This window comes from Pristis pectinata, chromosome 4 (assembly GCF_009764475.1).
Source record: "Pristis pectinata isolate sPriPec2 chromosome 4, sPriPec2.1.pri, whole genome shotgun sequence".
In the NCBI taxonomy this organism is placed as follows: domain Eukaryota; kingdom Metazoa; phylum Chordata; class Chondrichthyes; order Rhinopristiformes; family Pristidae; genus Pristis; species Pristis pectinata.
The window spans coordinates 99,137,745-99,161,122 of NC_067408.1; the positions used below are offsets into that span (position 1 = coordinate 99,137,745).

At 39.0% G+C, this 23,378-nt stretch overlaps 1 protein-coding gene across 1 annotated transcript; it reads left to right on the forward strand.

The window, feature by feature from the left end:
• Positions 1 to 1,660: 1,660 nt before the first annotated feature.
• Positions 1,661 to 23,075, forward strand: LOC127569601 (T-box transcription factor TBX19-like). Its single transcript, XM_052014388.1, has 8 exons — positions 1,661 to 1,954; positions 8,204 to 8,468; positions 10,430 to 10,564; positions 12,936 to 12,997; positions 14,064 to 14,125; positions 16,180 to 16,368; positions 18,257 to 18,389; positions 22,063 to 23,075. The coding sequence occupies exons 1-8, from the start codon at positions 1,770 to 1,772 to the stop codon at positions 22,301 to 22,303; spliced, it is 1,272 nt and encodes a 423-aa protein (XP_051870348.1). The 5' UTR covers positions 1,661 to 1,769; the 3' UTR covers positions 22,304 to 23,075.
• The last annotated feature ends 303 nt before the right edge of the window (positions 23,076 to 23,378 follow it).

Here is a 23,378-nt window from a genome sequence, read left to right on the forward strand (position 1 = left end):
AAAACGTGGCACAAAAGGGCAGTGCTCGATTCAACGCTGTTTCCTTTGGAAGACTGGGAAAAGTAAAAATCTCGAAAAGTTACATTCATAAACACGTTAGACTAACTGAAAAGATGAATATTTTAAAAGGAAATTTCCCAGTTGGCTGCCATGATATTGATATACACAATCATCCCTCCTTAACTTTAACCTGTGAGATACAACCATATGTGTTTATTTTTGGCACAATTATCTGCATTATGCCTTAAGTATCTTAATAATAAGTAAAAGTTTGCCTTAGAAGGACATAATTTATACTCAGATTTGTTTCAACTGTTGAAACGACAAACATAAAATTTGTTATAACGACGTCTGCGAGAAAAGTCCAGAAAATCCCATTTTTTAAAGCAGCTGTATATAGGTGTAGCGAACATGTTACCCGTTCATGAATCCGACAGAAAGAGCGTCAACGAATTAGATTTGGAGTAATTAATTTATTGATAATGTGGGAAACTGCTGGTTCCTACGGTTCATATAATTTCTTCCCATTAAATGTGCTTTGTACGATTACCAATGATTTGTTTATACCAATATTCGAGTGATCTTTATGGCGCCGATTCCTTTCAAATCGTTGGTATTGGTATTGGTTTATTATTGTCACTTGTACCGAGGTACAGTGCAAATTTTGTCTTACAAACTGTTCGTACTGGTCAATTCATTACACAGTGCAGTTACATTGAGTTAGTACAAAGTGCATTGATGTAGTACAGGTAAAAACAGTAAAGTGTCACAGCTACAGAGAAAGTGCAGTGCAATAAGGTGCAAGGTCACAACAAGGTAGATCGTGAGGTCATAGTCCATCTCATTGTATAAGGGAACCGTTCAATAGTCTTATCACAATTGCTAGTTTATATGAATTCGAAGGACCGTCCGTAAAACGGCGGATGCACAAAGTCGGTCCTTTGTAAATCGTTCGTAATTTAGGGCCTCACTACAATTATATACCCTTAATCATTTTTCCTTCATGAAAAGAGCATAACTGTGCAATTAATGGCAAAGCGAAAACACCCCCTTTTCTATGTGTGTGAATGAGAATTATTATACTCGTCCGTACCTTATTCGTTTACAATTTATGTATAATATACAAAGGGTCCCAATCCGATCCAATACGGCCAAAGATATTTTAAATTGTTCAGGTTTACAGAAATTAAAGTCTCTTCGGTTATAAAACAGAAGAAATCAAACGAGTTAGTAAAATAATGTCTAAAAAAGACGTTATCCCCCATTCCCAAAGTCATCTTAAATATAACCACTTTTTTTTAATTTTCAAAGATATATTTTCTTTGAGAAAATTGTGCATATATTATAAAGTCTGTGCAGTTTGGCATTTTACAATTTAGAGTTATAATCTATCAATTTTACATTTATAATAACAAACGACTTTTAGTTAAAGAGACTGTCAATCCCTGTTTGGGAATAACTAACGATGGCGAGTCAACTCACTACACTGGCAACGTTTAACGGATTGCTGGGCAGCGGCAACATCTAACAGAATGAAATGGAACATTTTTGACCAGCGGTTTGTGCAACACCTGATATTAATGCAACTAAACCAATAGCAATTCTGGCGAAAGTCATGTGACAAGAGAACTCAATTGTGTAACAATCATTTTTGAACATCGTCCAATGGTGAATTTTACTTTTAATCGGAATGCTCAATGACCAGTGCTCATGTTAATTTTGTTTCACTTTAGGTTCGACTGGCCTTCTAAGAACCTTGTCGGACTGAAATGAATGACGCTGAGGGGAAGAGCAGTGTGGCCCGTTTGCTCAACGCCGTTGAGTGTGACCTGGTGGCAGGCAGTGAGAAGGGAGATCCCACCGAAAAGCAATTGAAAGTGGTCCTGGAAGATGCAAATCTTTGGCAAAAGTTCAAAGCAGTTACCAACGAAATGATTGTCACCAAGAATGGAAGGTCAGTTAAACAATTTAGGGACAAGCTAAGTCCAGAATGATTAAATACATTAATAGATTTCTGAGAATTCATGAGTCTTAAATTACTGGAATAAGAAAAATTCAGTCAGATGGTGCTGGTGAAATGACTATTAATAACATTGTTGTGAATAATTAATAGCAACAGTTCAATTGACGAAGTTCCATCATGCATGGCTCAAATATTTATGAAGAACTCCATTAAGTTTAAGCATGTATTCTATAACGTACATATTCTATATGGCACGCAGCGGTAAAGTTAAATAATGTTCAATTTGTATTTTTCTTTCAAATGCTCTTGCCATGATGAAATTTCATTTTTTAGTGGACACCCTGCTTATTACGCATTTGTTCTACGTTTATCAATGAACACAAGAGAATTTATAGAAATAATGAGATTTTCCACTGGTTTCATTTTTCTCCTATATTTACAGAAGTGTCTTTCCTTAATCTAACATGGTTTCAGTTTACTTGCTTTGTTTCCATTTCTAGGTCTTCCTGTGATTATTATTTGTCCTCATTTCTTAATTTTAAGTAATTTGCATTTGACCATTCAAATTCCTTTTAATTTACATTTGAAACTGAAAAGGAATTAAGAATATGTGGGAGTTGTGTAAATGTGTAGTAGCTACGGAGTGGTCATTCGGATAAATGTAGAATTTAGACAAATGTGAAGTAAAAGCAAATAACTCTAATGAGGGATTTTTACTTTCATATTAAACTGGGAAAATCTACTAATGAGTAAAAGGACAAAAAAGAAAATCAATAGATGTTCCAAAAATAAACATTGGTACTGTTTAACCAGTTCATACCCCCGTGACAATTGGGGAAGGGGGAATTCAGCTATGTCCCTTCCCTCAAGTGAAGGAAAACGTAAAACTAAGTGACAAAGAGAGCACCCAAAAGGGCAAAACATAGACACAAGAGATTCTGCAGATGCTGGAATCTGGAGCAATACACAAAAAGTGCTGGGGGAACTCAGCAGGTCAGGCAGCATCTACGGAGGGAAATAAACAGTCGACGTTTCGGGTCGAGACCCTTCACCAGGACTGGAAAGGAAGAGGGTAGAAGCCAGAATAAGAAGGTCGGGGGAGGAGCACAAGCAGGATCTGATGACGAGGGGTAATAGAACTGTAAAACAATGACAGAGCTGATAATAAGTGCTACAAAATGGAACATAGAAACTTTCGGGGTGCAAGGGATCAAGGAGGATGGTCAGACGCAAACCGAGCCCCTGAAATATTAACGCCAGTGACAATGTAATAAAGAAATAAATGAGTAGTGAGCCAAAACATACTACCTCTTCTGTGTGCGGGTCTGACTTCCCACGCCGGTGAATTGCTTTGCTGGAGGTCAGATCGGCCGCATCTCCTGCTCTGTCACAGAGGCCGGTGTGAGGAGAGTGGCCCTGTAGAGTTGGCAATCTTCATTGAAACGGTAAGTACGAGTATGTCTTTTCTTTTAAACTTGATTTTAAAAAAATAAGTAAAATTGAATGTGAACATTTTTAAATGTGTCTAATTATCAGAAATATTTAAATGGCAGTGAGCTGTCAAAAGGGAGAGGGGTCCCCGGGACCACTCCAGTGAGACCTCCTGGCCATTTGGAATCGCAGGGCTTCCAAAGCCAGCGCAGCCATTGGAGAAACCCCGAGGCGAGTGTGAGCGATGGCTTAATCATTTTATCAGTATTTACAATGGAAGCTGGAAAATTGAAGGCAAATTATTGATCCGATGGGAAAATGGCTGAATTGCAGGGAATCGAGGAAGGCGGAAACGCAAAATGGCAACATGTGACTAGTGGTATCCAGCAAAGATCTGGGACCACAGCTATTCAATACAATTATAAATTACTTAGATAGCTACAAATTCAGGTTTGTTCATGATCATTGTAAATGGCAATGCTTGTAGGTGACTTCAATCTTCTATTATAGATTGGACAAATCAAATTGGTAAAAGTAACCTTGAGGGACCTGATCATAGAATATATTCAGCACAATTTTTTAAAACGACATATTGTGGAATTAACAGGTTGGAAAATGTGAACGTATCCACTACAGGCCTTAAAATAAAATGAAGGAACATGGCATTTTCTGTAAAGCTGGAAGTGTCGGTGTTTCAAATGAACCCGGGATTCCATCCAGGCAGAACATTGACATGTCATGACCTGATAAAAGGCACCGACTTGGCATTGAAACTGAATTTCAGAGTTGAAAATGTTACTTTAAGTGCGTATAGTACTACGAATCGGTAAGAGTGTCTGGGCACCTGTCTCTTGCCACTTCTGTACAATGTATCTTTACAGAATAGGTTTAACAGTCATCTTGCTCTTTTGGAGGCAAACGCTTAGTTGCTCCAACAATAGATACGTGGAGGTAAGAGCCAATTAGACTCGACTACTCCTGCTTCACCTCCTTCAGGGAACCTGCAGTCATGAACAGAATTTTTGTGTGGCCTGATAAGTTTGAGTCAACCAAATCCAGCAAATGGAGGAGTGGGGTATGAAATCTTGTGGTTGTTTCACTCGGAGAGACGGAAGGATCAAAGGAGTGAAAGTACCATTCGGAGCAGGGGAAAATAAGTCAGAAAAATTCAAACAACCACCCAAGTTGACTGAATGAAGGAAATAGACCACGCGTCGCGCTGAATGTAGGTGTGCAGGCCATGGTACATAACGCACTATTAGTACAACTGGGGGAAAATCGTATCATTCTCATCTCAATTATCAATGTATTTCAAAGCTCTGGGTCAGGATAGAGAATTCTCAGTTCTACCCATTGTAGAAAGCACGATGGGATTAATTTATAGAATGTGGCAAACATTAAGCGAGCTCACCCCAACACTTGGTCGGTTGCCGGCCAGCGTCTGAAAGAGCTAGGGACAAGAGGGTGCGGTTCTTTGGGCACGTTCCGGGGGTGCAAGATGACCGCGGCTGACGTGGACCCACAGTTGAGGTCGACCTCAAACATTAACCCGGCGGTGAGCGTAGTTCTGGATCACCTTAATGCCCTTCGTGGGGACACCACGACCTGGTTAAGGGCACGGGAGAGATCGGATCCGACCTGGAAAGGAACCCAGTTCCTTGCACGGGAAAAAATATTTAAAAAAAAATACAGCAGATCCTGGAAATCTGAAATATAAAAAAAACACGGGTAAATCTTGCAGTGTAGCGTTAGTAGCCTGACCCTCGGTAGAGTCAAACCTTCCTTGAATCCATTGAATTCTGAAATCTAGTTGCAATATATAATCTGTATGTTACAGAAACAAATCGCAACCTGTGCCAAACCAGGGCTCGTCTGAATGAAAGTTTGTTTAGATTATTGGGATTGTGTTAAATGAGAGTTGAAAACATTTTAATGCAATTCCAGGATTGCATTTTTTTTCTGTGCACATTCAATGAGATGGAATGTGTTGAAATTAACACTGGACCATAATGCAATTGTGATATAGCTGCCAAGACACTTGCTGAGCTACCTATCAAAGCCTACAGTTCCTTAATAAAAAATCTCTTATGTTATTGGCACCGTGGAGCAATTTTGTTCTGAATGGCTCAGCTGAAAATGTGGGAAATACACTGAGAGTGAAGGTGTTTGGTTCACACCGTTTCCCCTGGTGAAAATTGCTGCTGAGAATTGAGGGGGCCAGTGGCTTTAAATTCGGGGAAGGCATGAAATAGGTGGCTGGTGTGTCTGACTGTAATAAAACAGAAAATGCTGCAGGTCAGACAGCATCTGTGGAAAGAGAAACAGAATTAACTTTTCGGGTCTGAGACCCTTGGTCGGAACTACTGAGTCTTTCCAACATTTTCTGTTCTCATTTTAATCTTCCAGCATCTGCAGATTTTTAAAATTTTCATTTACAGGAATCTTATTAAATATTTAGGTCGGGGACCCAGAGACAGTCGTGGGCCTCTGGTTCCATTTTTTTGTATTGTGGCAGAGTGTGCACTGCAGACTTCACTCATTGATGCAGCCTTGGAGGGACTGAACAAAGGGACAGCTGGGTTCGTGCACTGAGACCTGTGGCAGTATTGTGGCTGGTGTTGCCCAGTCAATGCCTCCACCTCCTATCCCACTAGCTTTCCTGCCCTGGGACCTGACTTCTGCCACTTCCATGAAAGAGTCCTTACTGTCTTTGTGCTCTCTCCCCTACTGCGACTTGTAACTGCTGACACTCCTTCCCAGAAATAAGATTAAGTCCAACCGCATGAGTGTCTGTGGTATCTTGCTGGAGGTGCTGTGTATTTGCAGAGCATTTCATCCTCGTCATCCATCAAATCTCTTTCCATTGAAAATCTCCCTTTGTGCACAAGGTGCTGCATTTATAATGCAACCCTTTTGCCTATCACAACAAAGCATTGTAGCCCATGCCAAAATTTATGTGAGAGCTGTAGGACCACAACACGTGACAATGTTTCCATTGAGATTCCTTCCATTTTCACCCCCCTACCCCACCTGTATCAGCGTAACCCTCTATTTCCTTCTTGTTAATATGCTTATCAAGCATCCTCTTCAAGCATCTGTACTATTTACCTACATTACTCCCTGTGGCAGTGAGTTTCACTTTTCCACCATTCTGATTTCTCATGAATTATATTGATGGCACCTAGTTTTAATCTTTCCACAAGAGGAAACATTTGAGTCAAGTCTAGCAAAATCTTTCTAAATATCTCCATTAGATCACACATCAGTCTCACCATTCACGCCATTCCCAGAATTATCACAAGGCCATCATTACCTTGTAGATACTGAAGCAAAATAGTGACTTAATATTTTGGTTGAATCCTGACTTCCTAATTATTTTTTATTCCACTTTTTTTCTTTGTCTCTGTGCATTTTCCCTTGTCATGCTCTTCTTGGCTGTCCAGGATCTCGTTGCATGGTATATAAAATTATTCAGCTGTCCACATTATTACCAATTTCAATTTACCTGGAGTAAGACACAAAGTTGGTCAGGGAACACCTGTTGAGAAAGACACTGGGTTAATCTTTCAGGCTGATGATCTTTCATCAGAACTAGGAAATCTGAGATAAAACAAGTTTCAAGTTGAACAGAAAGGAAGGATGGAGTGCATGTCTATGGGAGGGTGAAAGGAGGGAGAGATTAGATGACAAATGTCATTTCAGTGCAATGTGAAAGAGAATGGTAAAGTCAGTTGTGCATAACAAAAGTAGGCCTGGAGGAGTTGTAAACAGGAGAGAATGAATTTACCAGAAGAAAAAAATGAAATCGTAAATAAGAGATGCAAGATTTGAATTGCTGATAATCTGAAATTGAGTCCAGGTGGCTACAATTTGCCCAGTTAGAAGATGAAATGTTGCTCCCTGAACACACAATAGGTTTCTTTGGAACAGTGTAAGAGGCTGAAGCGAGGGGTCACATTTCCAGATTGATTGGAGGTGTTTTGCAAATGGTCATTCTCTATGGTTTCTCCAGTGCAAAGAGTTGGTATTCTGAGCAATGAATGCAATGTGCTAAAATAGTTTGTGTAAATTCCTTCCTCACTGTTTCCAGCAGCCACTGTACTGGAATTCCCCTACACTCCTTGCTCACAACCCTTGTCTTATTGTACCCTGACTCTGTAATTACCCATTCCCACTTTGTCTCCAAATTTAACTGGGTTCCATTAATGAGAAGCCTTGCCCTTGTGTAGCACTTGATGTCTGGGGAATCTGCTGAATTTTTATGTGGTTCTTTGACAGACGAAATGGTCATTGACTCGTGATGTAACAATGGAATAATGCTGATAAATGTATTGTTTGTAATTATTCCACATGATCATTGCTTGGAATAAATTTAGGAATTTAGATAACTTGCTGAAAGTTGCTGATGGTTAGGCACTCTTTGTATTTGTTATCAAACTGCCATTGAATAACACTGTTAATTTTTTTTCACTGTACAGGTTTGTTCTATGATTTAGTAAAATTAGGGCTGTCCTGAAAGATCAATTCAAAAACCTCTTTTGCTAATCCAGCTACTCTTCAGCTGGCTCTCAACTTACTTTTGCCCTTGAATTGTTGAATATTGTTTAAACCTTTTTACTTCCTACTTTACCAAAGGGTGTGCTTGGACTAACATAACAATTAATCTCTGTATCTGAACAGTAGTCAGGCATTTTTGAAAGGATTATTATACTCTTCCTGGTATTTGCTGCAATTACCATTATGTGCTTCCCAAAAGCAAAGATCGATATTTTTCCCCCTCCTCCCAACCCCCTTTTTTCCTTGTTTCAGACGGATGTTTCCAGTTCTGAAAATAAGTGTATCTGGATTGGATCCAAATGGCATGTATTCATTCCTGCTAGATTTTGTTGCTGCTGACAGTCATCGTTGGAAATATGTGAATGGTGAATGGATTCCAGCTGGTAAACTGGAACCTCTGACACAAAGCTGTGTTTACATCCACCCAGAGTCCCCCAACTTTGGTGCACACTGGATGAAAGCACCAATATCTTTCAGTAAAGTCAAGTTAACAAATAAAGCCAACACCACTGGACAGGTAAGGCTTTCTCTTCTCCTCTCATTTATAATCACAAGCAGGGCAATTGTGAAATATCAAGTGTGCATTAATGTAATTATAGCAATCCTCTCATCCTACTCTACTCATAGGCTATTGTTTGAAAGGAAACCAAATATAAACAAGAATAAACAGGACTAATTGGCACATTCAGAGTTTAATGGACATCATGTTCTAGTCAGGAAAAAAGGGTTTGCTTGATGCAGCCCGGTAAGCATTAAGAGATCTCCCTATGAATACAATTTCATGTAAAAGCATTTGTAATGAATTCAGTCATTTATGTTTTTCTTGGCACAAAATTTTCCTAAAATTGACATAAACAAAAGTAAGTGCTTTATGCAAAATTACATAATTGGAGTTGTTTCGTAATTATGAAATTAATTGCGAATCCTTTAGAACACCAAAAAAAACAATAAACCACATTGAAGAATAAACAAATTTACTGGGGGGGGGAGTGAACCTGTGGTGTTTTTAGTTCTGGGACAAAGTTGCAAAGCTGCTTTTAAAATGATTGACACCCACGATAGAGTAATTTTATCCTTCATTAGCCTTTTATAACACTTCCAATATTTTAAAATATCACGTGGTGCCTTTTCTCTTTTATACCCTATTTCAATAGGTTTCTTGTAAGTAAGTAAATCATTTAGGACTCCTGTTAATAAATTGGCACTTTTTGTGATTATCATGAATGAACTTGCAGTAATAGAATGGAAGGCTTTTCAGTTTTTCTCCATTTGTCAGCAGAAAGGCTTGATCCAATCTTGTCAAATGTAGAGTAAAAATAAATGCATTTTTGTTTACTAAAGATCTATTTAGCTGGTATGGGCTAGCATTCTGCTGGGTAACATCAGCTGTTCCTTGTTAGGTGTAAGTTCTTTTGTTGCATAGAGTTGGAAATTTCCTTATTAATGTTGCAGGTGCAGGATTTCTCTGACCATTCAGTGAGTGCCTGAACCTACTGAAGCTTAAATTATCTATTCACTGTTGAGAATTTTTGTTGATTGTATCCCCCCTATGTTTTTTCTATGTTTTGTGCCAACACACGTTTTCTTCTAATCTTCAAGCTGTCAGTACTTGATTCAAATAGCTTTTTGTCACAGGAGTCTACATGGCAAAGAGGAAAATCGCAGTTGAACTGCATCATACATTGTCTTGCATTTTCACAGCAACACAAGGAAACATTTGGCAGTCAGGAGAAGGAACCTTTTATTGTTTTTAAGCATGGAATGTGGGGAATATAAAAGAGAAGTCTTCTGTGGTTTTTGGATAAAGAATTTGTTGTTGTGAAAAGGAGGAATCATATCCACAATTCACAAGCACTTAATTAGTTGTGAAGAACTCTGGAATATTTTAATGGTGTAAATGTTATATAAATGCGAGTTCACCTATTAATAATTGAAATATGCATCAGTATTGCAGAAAGCAGCCAGGATCTTTCGTTTTTGCAAACTATTGTGCTTGAATTACCTAACCAAGGTGAAATAATGATTGATGGTCCTTGGGATATTACTATCTTTTGAACCAGGGTTACTGAGTGAGACATCTGATAACAAGAAGACTGGAAATCTGGACAACTTGTGTTTTCTGTTTCTTGGTAATTAGAGCCAAATGCAAGAAGAGCAGAAATTGCACTAAAAGGACTGTCGGTGGTGCTCCCAAGAAGCGAAGGGAGTTACCGGGTTTAGAAATTTGTCATCCTTGGTGGTCATTGCAACAAATATGTGTGTGCTACACTTCATATTAGTCCTGATTAGCATATTTATTCTTCATTCACAGCAAAAAATATGAGGGACAGCTTTTTCTTAGTATTCATGAATGGGAAATGAGCATCACCAACAAGACCAACATTTACAGATCATTCTAGTTGTGATTGTACTTATTTGATGATCTCCCTCCATGCAGTTTGCACTTAATTTTACAGGTCATTTTCATGTTTTTTTCAGGTAATTCTAAATTCTCTGCATAAATATAAGCCCCAGGTTCACATAGTGCGCGTAGGGGGCCCTCACAGGATGATTTCTAATCACTCTTTCCCTGAAACCCAGTTCATTGCAGTGACTGCATATCAGAATGAAGAGGTCAGTACAGTCATTGTTACAATGTTGACTTGTATTGAGCTTTTCTTAGTTATTTTAATAAATTTTGTATTTTAATATATGATTTTATCAAATGTTCAAAATATTTCTTGGTCTACAATGGATATCATTTCAGCAATAACCATTAAGAGTAGGATAAATGAATGCAATTATTATTTCCTGGGGCAGGAGTTCTAGATTATAAAACTTGGATACAAATCAATGTGGATTCGAGGGTCTTGGTGTGGGGGCTAAAATGCCACTGCTTTGTGACATTCAAATTCTTCAAGAAAGAGAGTGCAGTAAAACTCTGATAGTCTTCTATCGGAGTATTTGGAAATTGGCATCTGGTTCACCAGGTGATGTTTCCTGTGTTCCCTGTCCACTAACTGGGGTCCTGGTTCTGTTTCCCATGGTCCCTTGTAAACTTGGCAGGGTCACTGGAAAAATTCATTATTCTACTGTGTAACATTTAAAGAGAAAGTGAATTAAATGTGTGTCAGAGCAGCAAAACAAAACCTGATAGTCTGCTAATCCAGCATCACCACCAAAGACCTGAGCATGCTGGATTAATTGAGTTTAAGTATATTGTTGCAGCAGTCCCCTCCTGCAGCTAGTATTTACATTGTTTACCTTCTGAATGTTGCTGCTTTTCCAGCTGCCCAATAGACAAACCATTTCTTCCTGATGGGTTTATCTGGTGGTCTGCCAGAACTTAAAAATCCTGTGAGTACAAAATGTTTCTATCCATCAATGCAGAACATAGAACAGTGCAACACAGGAACAGGCCCTTTAGCCAATGACTTTGTGCCAAACTAAGCTAATTACCCCTAATTAAACTAACCCCTTCTGCCTGCACATGGTCCATATCCTTCCATTCTCTACATACTTGTGTGCCTATCTCAGAGCCTCTTAAATGCCTCTATCGCATCTGCCTTCGCCGCCATCCCTGGCAGCACATTCCAGGCACCCATCACACTACTTTAAAAAAAATATTTGCCCCACACATCTCCTTTGAACTTTCCCCCTCTCGCCTGAAATGCATGCCATCTAGTATTAGACACTTCATCCCTGGGGAAAAAGGTGATTACTATCTGAATCTAAATTACTATCTGCAATATTTACACCAAGGAAGTGTGGATGCAAGATCTGACCCTTGCAGGCACCCATTGTGAGCAGCTTGAGGGTTTTCTCGCCTTAATTTATGAAATCAGAAGGTGAGGGTGTTTGGTGCATCACATATCTGTCTACCCTTTGCTTATCACTGAGGCTTTTGACAGCTCTTCAATGACAATTGGCAGTTATAAACTGGAATTTCTGGTTGCGTGTGGCACAGGATCTGATTCAAGAATGAAGTTGTAGTCGCCTTAAGGGAACATGATGAGGTTCCTTTCTCCTCCCAATTACACCAATGGTTCAGTAGACAGAATGGGAATATGAAAAGCTGGAATTTATCTGTGGATTGGTGGTAGGAGGGGACAGCACATGTGAACTAGGAGGGGAGGGGTCTGTACAAATATAAATCTTATTTCTCACTGTGGCCCAGGCTGGCCAACCATTCTGTAAAGATTGGGATTTCCTTTTTGTATAAAAGGGAAACTTGGCTTTCCCATATGAATTTTGATAAGGGACCCGTATAGCCAACTGAGAGATTAGGGACAGGGTTGACCAGAAGGAGGTTCTAGTGACACAACTAAACTGTTTATGGTAAATTTCAATGCCCTACAACATTTGCTAATTGGGATTACATGTGTGGAGCAAGGCTATGACTGCAGACCAGAGGCAAGAGGATTTGGATTTCTTTATTATTGTTAATATAGCCTTGTCAACTTGGGGTTTTCGTGACTGAATGTCTGTGCCCCCACTTCTCCCTATTCTTGTAACTTGGTTTACATTCTTTCCAGTCACCCCTGATGTTTGGATTGGATTCGCTGGGACTTGGGGTGTAGTGTGGTGTTGGCCCCTGCCTGGTGGTCTGTCTCTGAGCATGAGCCTAGGCAGAAAGATGACCCAGTGGTGATGGAACTATCACTTCCACCTCGGTGGTGCATTGGTAGCTACCTTCAGAGAGATCCCTTTACTGGCTGGGCCCGGACACAGTATATAATTTTTCAAATGTTTCTGTTTTTTTTTAAAGCAAGCAACAACTTCAGCATGTTATCTGCCAGAAATGTTGTTTTGTTTCTATTTTATTGCATGTTTCTAGTTGGAGCTGTTGTTGTTGCCCACAATACACCCCTCCCATAACCTGGTAGGGAAAATGGCCTGCCTCTTGGGCTACAGTTACAAGCATTTAGTCAAATCTTGCTTTCTAGTCAGTTATCTAATTACATAACTGCTGTGTTCTAAGTTTTATGCATTAATTATTTTTAAGGTAACAGCTCTGAAGATTAAGAATAATCCCTTTGCAAAAGCCTTCCTGGATTCTAAAGAAAGGTAAGGCAGTGGCTTGCAGCAGAACATGAAGTTACTTTGCTTTTTGATTAAGTTGCTTCTTCATTTCTTCATTGCAATTTTGAAATGAGTTGCATTTCATGCACATTGCATGCAAGTCAAGAAATGACAGAGTTACAGTTGATTTAGCCCTTCAAGTGCAGGGTCTGAGGGCCTGAATTAAAGAAATAAAAAATGCAAATCCAAGTGCAGGTAAAAGAGAAGACATCCATTGACACCCATTAGCATCCAAAGAAGTGCCAAGGTAGGTACGGAAATCTTTGCATACATTTCTATCTTTTAATGTCATGGTGTAATCTATAATGTTATTACCTGCATTTGTATAAAGTACAACAGTACCTGCCAACCTTGCCCCTTCAGGAATTTATCTTGCTCATCTTTGACTGCAAGCCAGTGCCTCTAATTCTCCCTGCTCTCATGCTGATGATCATCTTGATGACTTGGTTTACTTTGCTTTCAATCTCTCCTCGTGTCAGGATTGAACCTGCATGGAAGTTGGGGCATAATGTGATGTTGGCCTTGCCTGGTGGTTTGTCTTTGGATAACCCGTGGATGGTGGAACTGTCACTTCATCCTGGTGGTCTGTTTTTAGCTACTTTTAGAGAGATTCCATTACTAGCTTGGCCTGGACATGGTACAAGTTTGCAAAACATTTCCTTTTTGTTTAAACAATCAAGAACTTCACAATGTTATCTGCCAGAAGGAAGCCTAGAGGAATACCCATCCTGAGAGCTTTGCTGTAAATACAATTGCAGTTCTGCTCAAAAATCTGTAGGATAATGAGAACCAACTTTAAGTGTAGCAGCATAAGAAATCCAGTGTGCTGAGAATTAAATAATAAAGCCACCTAGGAGTAAGTAAAAGGAAACATTATAACTGATACCAAAAAAACTTAATATAAATTTGGGAAGCTTCCATTAGCTAAGAAGGATCATTAATAGAGCATGTGTCACTGTCTTGCACATGGGGAGAAAAAATGGTGTTTATATTTATAATAACTATGATTTAATTGCTCAATTCCTCCTCCTTGCATAATGTGCTCTTACAGAACCAGTTATAAGGAGAGTTCAGATGACCTTCCTGGAAATCACCACTTGAGCTACTCTCACAGTAAGTCACTAACTTAGTGTGGTTACATGGGATGATGGATTTTTGGTTATGGAGGATGAAGAATGGGAGGACCTGAGATCAGTCAGCAAGCAAATATTTCCTGTTTATTGAATAAAAACTGACTAGACTTTTGTGGAGGTGGACATCACTTGCATTTGGAGTGTTAATGATTCCACTATACATTTTTTTTGATTGCTAAGGAAAATATTCTATTGCTAATTTTTAGCCTGGGAGTACCTTGGGATCCCAACCATTTAAAATACGAGCTGTTTAAATGGTTATTCTTACTTCCAACAAGAAACTGTTGCAGCGTTTTTCTCCTTCTTTGAGTTGAATACTTTCCTCATTTTCCCATAGGAATATAGATGCTGTGTCTAGGTTTTCAAATTTTAATTGTCATTATAGTTGAACTACACCAAGAAGCTTAACATGGACAATAAAGCTGAACTCCAGAGGTGAAGTGAGAGTAACTGCCCTTAAAATCAAGGGAGCATTTGATTGAGTATGGCCTTGGATCCCTGGCTAAACCATCTGGTTGGAACTATACCTAGCACAAAGGGAGATGGTTGTGGTAGTTGGAGGTCAATCGTCTCAACCCCAGGACATCTCTGCAGGAGTTCCTCAGGGTAGTGTCTTGGGTTCAACCATCAGCTGCTTCATCAATGGCTTTCCTTCAATTGTAAGAAGTAGGGATATTTGTTGATGATTGCACAATGATCAGCATATTAATATTGTGAAGTAATAACTTCGAGCTTTTAAAACTTCAAAGATGCATGGGAATAATATTGTAGGATTGTTGAAGAAAGTGATGTAGAAATGCCCCCATGTTTTAAGAATGACAGAATCCAGAAAATGAGGATATGATGACAGACGAGAAAAATTGTCAACAGGCTGTTCAAAATTACGCTGAACTTCCCTTTGGTTTGTGGTTGCTGAATGCTTTCCCACAGTCCATTTCTCCCTATATTCAATTTAAGGTTCTGACGTAGCTATAAAGAGTTTAATAGAATTTGTATTCCGGTTGACTATGACTCTGTATGACTTGATTAGTTCTAATTATTGCTAGGGCAATACAAAAGTAGGGAGTAAAAACAGAAAATGCTTAACATGCAGCAGGTTGGCAGTATTTGTGGATGAAGAGAATTAATGTTTCAGGTTGATGAGGCTTGTATTGACTGGAGCTTGGAGTGACAGGGGACTTGATTGAAATGTAAGATCCTGAATGATCTTACTAGTGTGGATGTGGAGAGCATGTTTCCTCTAGGAAGTGAATTTAGAACTTGGTCGCCATTTAAAACTAAAGGGTCACCCATTTAAGACAAATGAGATGTTCTTTTTTCTCTAAGGGTTATGAGTCTTTCAAACTCTTTTTCTTAACGGCTGGTGGAAGCTGAGTCTTTTGGATATTTATAAGGCAGAGGCAGGCAGGTTCAGGATAAACTGGGTAAAAGGATACCAGAGGTAGGTGTGTATGCAGAGACGTGGTTACAATCTGATCGACCATGATCTTCTAAATGGCAGAGCAGGTTTAAGGGGCTGAGTTGTCTACTGTTGCCCTGGTTTCCTATTGCTGTGTGACCTTCTCATGCTTCTAATTTGTACTTTTGTATAATTGATTAGATAAAATGACTTGTATCTCAAAAGTTTATCAACCCCTAAATCTTTAAAAGTAATATTTCTTTAAACCATTACTACATTGTGTTTGTATCTCTAACTCGGCATCTTGCCACTGATATTGGCATCTACTTAGATTAGAAAAATTATAAATTGGCAAAAATTGAATCAAAAATCATTGTATCCCCAGATTAGGGTTTGTTTTCCATTACTTTCAGATTCTGAAATCAACAAACTTAATCTTAACCTAAAAATTAAATATTCCAGTTAATATGTTATTAAGAAAATGCCAAAGCTGATCAATTGGAGTTAATAAAATTTATCATGGCCCAGATATTTGAAATTCGATATAGGTGAGACATTTGACACTACCAGAATTTATTGAGAGACTTAGAGTTATTATTATAACTTTGAATTATTACTGATTTTATTCTCTCCAGTAAGCAGCTGGTTGATACCTAATGGTGAGACTATTTGTACCCCAGCAAATCCAAGTTACCAGTACCATGCTGGTTTACCACTTCCTAGTGGTGCCCATTCATTCCATAACTGTGAACGGTACAGTCCACGGCGCAGCCACCTTGCCACACCATATCCAACATCCTACGTACATAGAAATTACCCAACAGGTAAGCTCAGGTTTGTTAATTAAGATCCTAATTTGTATATTAAGGTGAGTATTTAATAATTTAGTTTAGTATTTCAAAACACTGTTAATAAAATCTAACATCCAAGACTGACTTAACCTTGTTAAAACTTTAATGATCTCAGCTACTGTAACATGAATATCATAAAGGATAAGATGAAGGTTTTGAATTAGTATATATCCGTTAACTTTGAATTTGTGTAATTTTGTGAAGTTTATTGATCCTTTTAAAATAGCAAAGAATTTCGTGTTAATGCACTTGTTACTTGTATCACAGAATGGATTTGAAATATGTTACAAGTAAAACCTAGTACCATGTTAAATATGGGACATGTATTCTCATCGTTAAGAACATTATTAATCTACATTGTCTCTGCATCTTAGTTGTTGCAAGTTAGCTGAATCAGAAAAGCATTTGCCAAACAATGGTAAACAATTATCTAAGACAAAGTGGGGTGTTTATAATGTTAGGGAAATAGTTTAACAAATTTATCAATAAGTCCACTGCACAGGCCTGGAGTCTCTGTGGATGGGTATTTTTGTTAAAATTCATTCAAATGCGCAGTTTCATAGGTCTTTGACTGGTCTGTAATGGATTAGGTGGTTTGAGAATCCAATGTTTCCAACTGCAAATGAGAACTTTGGACTAAATATTTCAACGCAAAGTCAAAGTAAGGTGCTGCCAAAACAAAAAAAAAATCGTGCTGGAAATCTGAAAAAAAAATTCTGGAAAGACTCTGCAGGTTCAGAGAGCCTCTGTGGAGAAAGAAACAAAGTTAAAGTTTCAAGTCGGTGACCTATCTGAAATGATACAAAGTCATCTACCTGAAAGGTTAACTCTTTCTCCCTCCATACATCTCCCAGACCTGCTGGGTGTTTCCAGCATTTCCTGTTCTTAATACCAGAATAAGGCTGAGAGGACTCCTGCTATAGAAGTTTTGAAAAGGGGGAGTTGAGGAGAAGCAGTTCCAAGTCAGCACAAAGAGTGACAATTTTTTATGCTATAGGAAGGATGTGATTAAGTAGAGGGTGCAGAAAAGATTCACAAGCAGGTTGCTAGAATTGGAGGGGTTGAGTTATAAGGAGAGACTGGATAGGCTGGGATTGTTTTCCCTGGAGCAAAGGGGGCTGAGCAGAGACCTTGTACCCCTTGTAAAGGTTTATAAAATTATGAGGGGCATCGGTAAGCTGAATGGTCACTGTCTTTTCCCAGGGTAGGGGAGTCTAAAACTAGAGGGCATAGATTTGAGGTGAGAGGGGAAAGATTTAAAGGGGACCTGAGGAGCAAATTTTTCACACAGGAGGTGGTGGGTATATGGAACAAGCTGTCAGCAGGGGTGGGTACAACTGCAATGTTTAAAAGACATTTAGACAGGTACATGGATGGGAGAGAGTTAGAGGGATATGGGCCAAATGCAGGCAAATGGGACCAGCTCAGGTAAGCACCTTGGTCAGTATAGATGAGTTAGGCTGAAGGGCCTGTTTCCATGCTGCATAACTCTGACTGTGACTAATTTGTTGATGGAATCTCTATGAATGACCTGTGTGAACAGAAAATGACTTTAATTGGAGGTTTCAGAATGCAGAATACAAACCAGAGAAATCAAAATGATTTAGTCATAGTTTGGTAGCCAATTGTAATTGTATTTCAGAAGGTATTTGTTTCAGCAGGTGGAGGTTTGTAAAAGCAGACTACAGATTCCAGCTTTATTGACTATTTAAGTGAAAGGAGCAGGATTTTCTCTAAAGTTTATCCTGGCACTTATCCCAGAGAATGATTAACCCAGATAGTGAGGATTTGCATTTTTTCCCTACTTCTTTATAATGTAAAAATAGTTTTGTTTATTGATCAATATTATATTTTTAACAAGTGCCCTTTGCAGAAAACACTAGTAACAGCCTTCAGGCTATACCAGGGCATGACAACTGGTCAACCTTGCCACCACCCCCACATGCCAACATGTTACCACTGACTCATGCATCTGGAACTGGATCGAATTCCAGGTGAGGAATACAGGTTGGAAATCTAAAGGCTGCTTATGATTTTAAGTTTTATGAATGGATGTTTCTCCATTGTGGAAATTCAACTGATCCAAAACTGGCTTCTGGCCCCCACAATCCCTAATGTCAATCTATTTTCTGAACAGCCCGTTTTTTAAAAAAAAATGTTTGTTCGACTGCTTAATTCTCCTGCTAAGTCAGTTCTTCAAGATGACCTGCTCCCACTCTAGTTTTGAGTTGTTGGGTGATTCTGCAGACTGCTGCAAGAGGAGTAGGTGGGGTTTGACAGTGGGTAGGTAGTTTGGTGAGCTCCTTCAGCTGACTTGTGTTTTGCCTTCTGTGCACCTGGAGAGATTTGACATGTTTGGTGCCTTTCCTTAAGCTTCTCCACCATTTTTGAGCATTCTTGGGCCAAAGATTTTCAAGAGTCAATGAGAATGCTACACTTTTTAAATGAGACTTTTGAGAACACCCTAAGTGTTTTCTCTGACCTTGTGGACACTTCTTGCTGTGAGTAGAGTGCTTGTTTCAGGAATCTGGTGCCAGGCATGCAGATAATGTGGTCTTTCCATAGAGCTGGTTAAAGATGAGTGGAGCCTTGATGCTAACTTGGGAGAAGAAGCTGACATGAGTTTCACTATCCTGCCAATCAGTTAGAAGTCTATGCTGTCTCTAAGCTCATGCCTTTTGATTCCATTCTCCCACCTTTATTCCTTGTAACCTGTCCATCAACATCTCCCAGTTCTCCTGCCACACACCTAGATTACTGTAGTCAATTAACTTACCAGCGTGACTTCTGGATTTAGGAGGGAACTAGAGCAGCTGGACGAAACCCACACAGTCACAGGAATAACATGCAAGCTCTACTCAGATGGATTTTGAGGTCAGGATAGAAACTGGGTTGCTGGTGCTGAGTGACAGCAGTGCTAACTGCTTTGCCACTGTGCTATCTGTAGTACTGAAGATCCTCATTCTAAAACTAGCTGATCCACTAGCCAAGTTGTTCCAGTACACCTGTAACACTGGTATCCATCCGATAATGTGCAAAGTTGTCCTCTGCACAAAATACCCAGTGCAGCCAGTTACCACTCAGTCTAGTCTCATTCATTGGCCAAGCAATGGAAGTTGTTACCCACAGCTCCACCAAGCAGCACCTACTCACTGCTAACGTGCTCACCCATGCCCACTTTGGATTCTGCCAGGACCACCCGACTCCAGAATTTATCACAGCTTTGGTTCAAACACTGACCAAAATACTTTGCCACCTCTTTTATAAAACCTTTATAAAACATTTGACCAAGTGTGGGATCAACTTAATAGGCATCAAAAGGAAAACACTCAATTGGCTGGAGTCATACATTGCACAAAGAAAAATAACTATGTTGTTGGAAATCAATTATTGTAGCCCCAGAACATCACTGCAGGAGTTCCTTAAGGCAGAATCCTAGGCCCAACAATCAGCTGCTTTATCAATGACCTGCCTGTTGCCAATAGGTCAGCAGTGGGAATACTTGCTGATTTTGCAGTGTTCAATTTCATTTGCAGTTCCCCACTTGGAGATGGTCATTGCCTGCCAGAATGGCTGGGCAGTGATGGTTTCCTACAAGAGAGAATCTAACTACCTATCTTTGACATTTCAATGGCACTTCAGTTGCTGAGTCTCTCATCATCAATGTGCTTGGGAAATCATTGACCAGAAGTGCAACTTGACCAGCCACACATACTTGTAGCTACAAGAACAGGTCACAGGTTCAGTATCCTGTGGTGAGTGACCCAAAACCTTTCCACTATCTGAAAGCTGCATGTCAGGATTGTTTTAGAATCACTTGACTGAATGAGTACAATTCTAAGAGAAGCTCGACACCATCCAGGACAAAGTAGCCCATTTTGATTGGTGCCCCATTAAACCCTAATTATCTATTCCTACACTAGTGCTCAATGTCTGCAGTGTGTACCATCTCGAAAAATGCACTGCAATTTCTCACCTGGATTAGTCTGACAGCACCTTTCAAACCACTTACTTCTACCAGCAAGTAAGACAAGGGCTTTGGGTGCATGGGAACACTGGTGTCTGTATCTTTCCCTCTGAGCTGAATAGCATCCTGACTTGAAACTATATCACTGTTCCTTCATCGCTGAGTCTAAACCCTGCAACATCTTCCCCAACAACACTGAGAGTACTTTCTGCAATGATTCAAAATTGCAATTCAAGGCCAGCTTCAGGGGCAATTCAGGGTGGGCAATAAATGTTTGTCCTGCCAACAATGCCCAGATAGCAAGAAAAGCTGAATAAATGAGAAAAGGAAAATAAAGACAAATAAAAAATGGGATGAGGCAGAGAAGAAATAAAGAAAGTAAAAATAAAATTGATTTAATTAATATTTCAAAAGGCTAGTTTATTTTCATATGCACAAGTACCTTATGCACAGGTGCAATGAAAAACTTGCTTGCAGCAGCATCACAGGCACATAACATCATATAAGCAGCATGTCTCCTCCAACGATATTTAAAATCTAAAAGAATGAGATACCAAATGAGTAAAAATTAATTCAGTGTGCAAGTTTGTTTGCAGAATAAAAGCTTTATCACGCCTTTTGAACATAATTTACACTTGAATTATCAAATCGCAAATTTTTCTGTAACGTTCATCTGTTAAATGCAATATTTCTTTCATATCCTTAGTGGCAAATTTCTAGGTGGAGATGGTAATTTAAAAAGAAAAATTCTGGAGGAGCAGAGAAACTTGGAAAGCAACTTCCTGATTTCTATGTTTAATCGTATTGTCAGACAAACTTGCTGAATGATTTATTATCTGTGATAGATTTGCCATTATTATTACTGCAAATTCTTGGCTATGATGACTTCATAATTTTGTGAAATAAATCACTTTATCAAATCGGCTAACATTTTTACTAAAATCCATTTTGCCTGTGTTTGTAGTACAATGTGTTATTGTGATATATACAATTTACTGCAGCTGAAGAAGAGGGGAACTCTTCTATCTCCACCTTTCTATCTTTTGCTTTAATGTGCATAATTCACAATTGACTGCAATTAAGTTATAAAAAGTTGAGTTGACATATTCACAATCAAATGAGCTGAATTGTGATGAATCAAAAATAGTTCTTATTCTCACTATTGCTGTCTGTCTGAAATATTATAATTATTAATCTGCTGTGATGCATTCTCCTGTCAACCAATTTTTCTCCCTGCCTCTCCTCAGAAAGCTGGGTGTAATTAACCTGTCATTTCTTTGCGCGTGCACACAAGTTGCACCCTTTGGGAAGACCACCGCAAACTGACTCCTGCTTGTATACAGCTAGGGTTGAGGACTAATTGGCAGCAGAATCCAACATGAATCAATTAATTAAAGTAGGGCATTGATAATCCTTCAGGTGGTCCAGTCTTTCCTGCAACTCTCACCTGAGTGCACTTTTCTCACCAGATAACTGGAAACATTTCACATTTAAGAAACGAATTCCACATTGAAGAAAACTGCAGCTAGAAATTATCTGATAATGATCCTAATCATGTGATATATTTGTCTACAATTAATCTAGAAAATAGTTAAAATACTTGGTTGTTTTGAAATCTTTGAACAAATTACACCCAATACATGAGATCTGGTAGTCTCTAGAGTATTTTACAATAATTATCTTTGTATTATTATTTTCAGCCAGTATACATGCCACTGGACTGTGGGCAATCGTTCAGCTAGTCCAACTAACCAACTGAGCTCAGCTGCTGGAAACCCTCAAAGTCCATTTATTCGAGGAAACTTGAGCTTGCCGACAACTCCTTCATCCCTAGTTACTGTGACAAGTTCAAATGGAGCAGCAATGGAGATGATCAGTGAATCCCCATTAACCAGGCTTGTGGTATCATCGTGGAGCTCAAGTTCATCTCCATCATTCTGATACTTGTGATGTTTGATTACTGTGGTCATCTACTTCAGCAACATACAGAATTAACTTTTATCTGCATACATTTATCTAGTTGTGTTCTAGACTTTAAAATATTGAAATGTGAGAATGATCCCCAAAAGGAATATATGGCATGTTGGGTTAGAAGTGTGCCCTCTTTAGCTGAAAGTCTCCTCTGTCTGCCAGCCACAATCCTAAACAAAACCTTGAGTGACTTATGTTCAGTTCCCGCTGAATCTATGATCAATCTGTTAAATTAAATACTAATCTTAAGATTCAAGTTGGAAAAAGATGAAAGTGATATAGTTAAAGTGCAACCAAATGAAATCTTTTCAACTTCATACAATGGATTTATACTGAAATTGGGGATAAATCATTTTGATAAGTTCTGCAAATAGTGGGCGGTTGATTATCAGTGCCAATTCTGTGAGGTAAAGGCTCTGTTTCCCTGCTGTATCTCTCAATGACTGAGTTCATCTTCCATTTGTGGTGGCCTGCATCTTAAGCCCAGAATACCTTGCTAATTTTCAACCAGACACCAAAGCCCCCATTGAGTTGCACTTTTACTATCCAGTGCCGTTTGTACAACATTTGCGTAAACTTTAGGATTGAATTTCAAACAAAAATTATGTTTGGTTCAGATTCAGTAGTAGCTGGTTCTGCCTCCAAAATCACCCACAGCTCCATAACAAATTCATTGGCAGGTTGCATGCCCATCCATTTGTTTGCTAACAGATGTCTTTTTAAAATTAAACTAATTTTGGTGCAAGAAAACAAATTCTATCTTTGGGAAAAATTGGTTTATTATTGTCACATGTACCGAGGTACAATGAAAAACTTTGTTTTACATGCCATCAATACAGATCATCTCATCACATCAGTACACCAAGGTAGTACAAAGGAAAAGCAATAACAGAATGCAGAATATAGTGTTACAGTTACAGAGCACATTACAGGCAGACAGTAAGGTTCAAGGCCATGACGAGGTAGATTGTGAGGTTGAGTCCATCTTATCATACAAGAGGTCCATTCAATAGTCTTATAGCAGCAAGATAGAAGCTGTCCTTGA

Bases quoted from the DNA above. Each gene is read 5' to 3' on its own strand.
- LOC127569601 (XM_052014388.1), top strand. From the start codon at position 1,770: ATGAATGACGCTGAGGGGAAGAGCAGTGTGGCCCGTTTGCTCAACGCC. The intron at 12,998-14,063 runs GTAAGGCAGTGG...GTGCTCTTACAG, and splicing joins TTCCTGGATTCTAAAGAAAG to AACCAGTTATAAGGAGAGTT. The intron at 16,369-18,256 runs GTAAGCTCAGGT...ATTTTTAACAAG, and splicing joins ACATAGAAATTACCCAACAG to TGCCCTTTGCAGAAAACACT.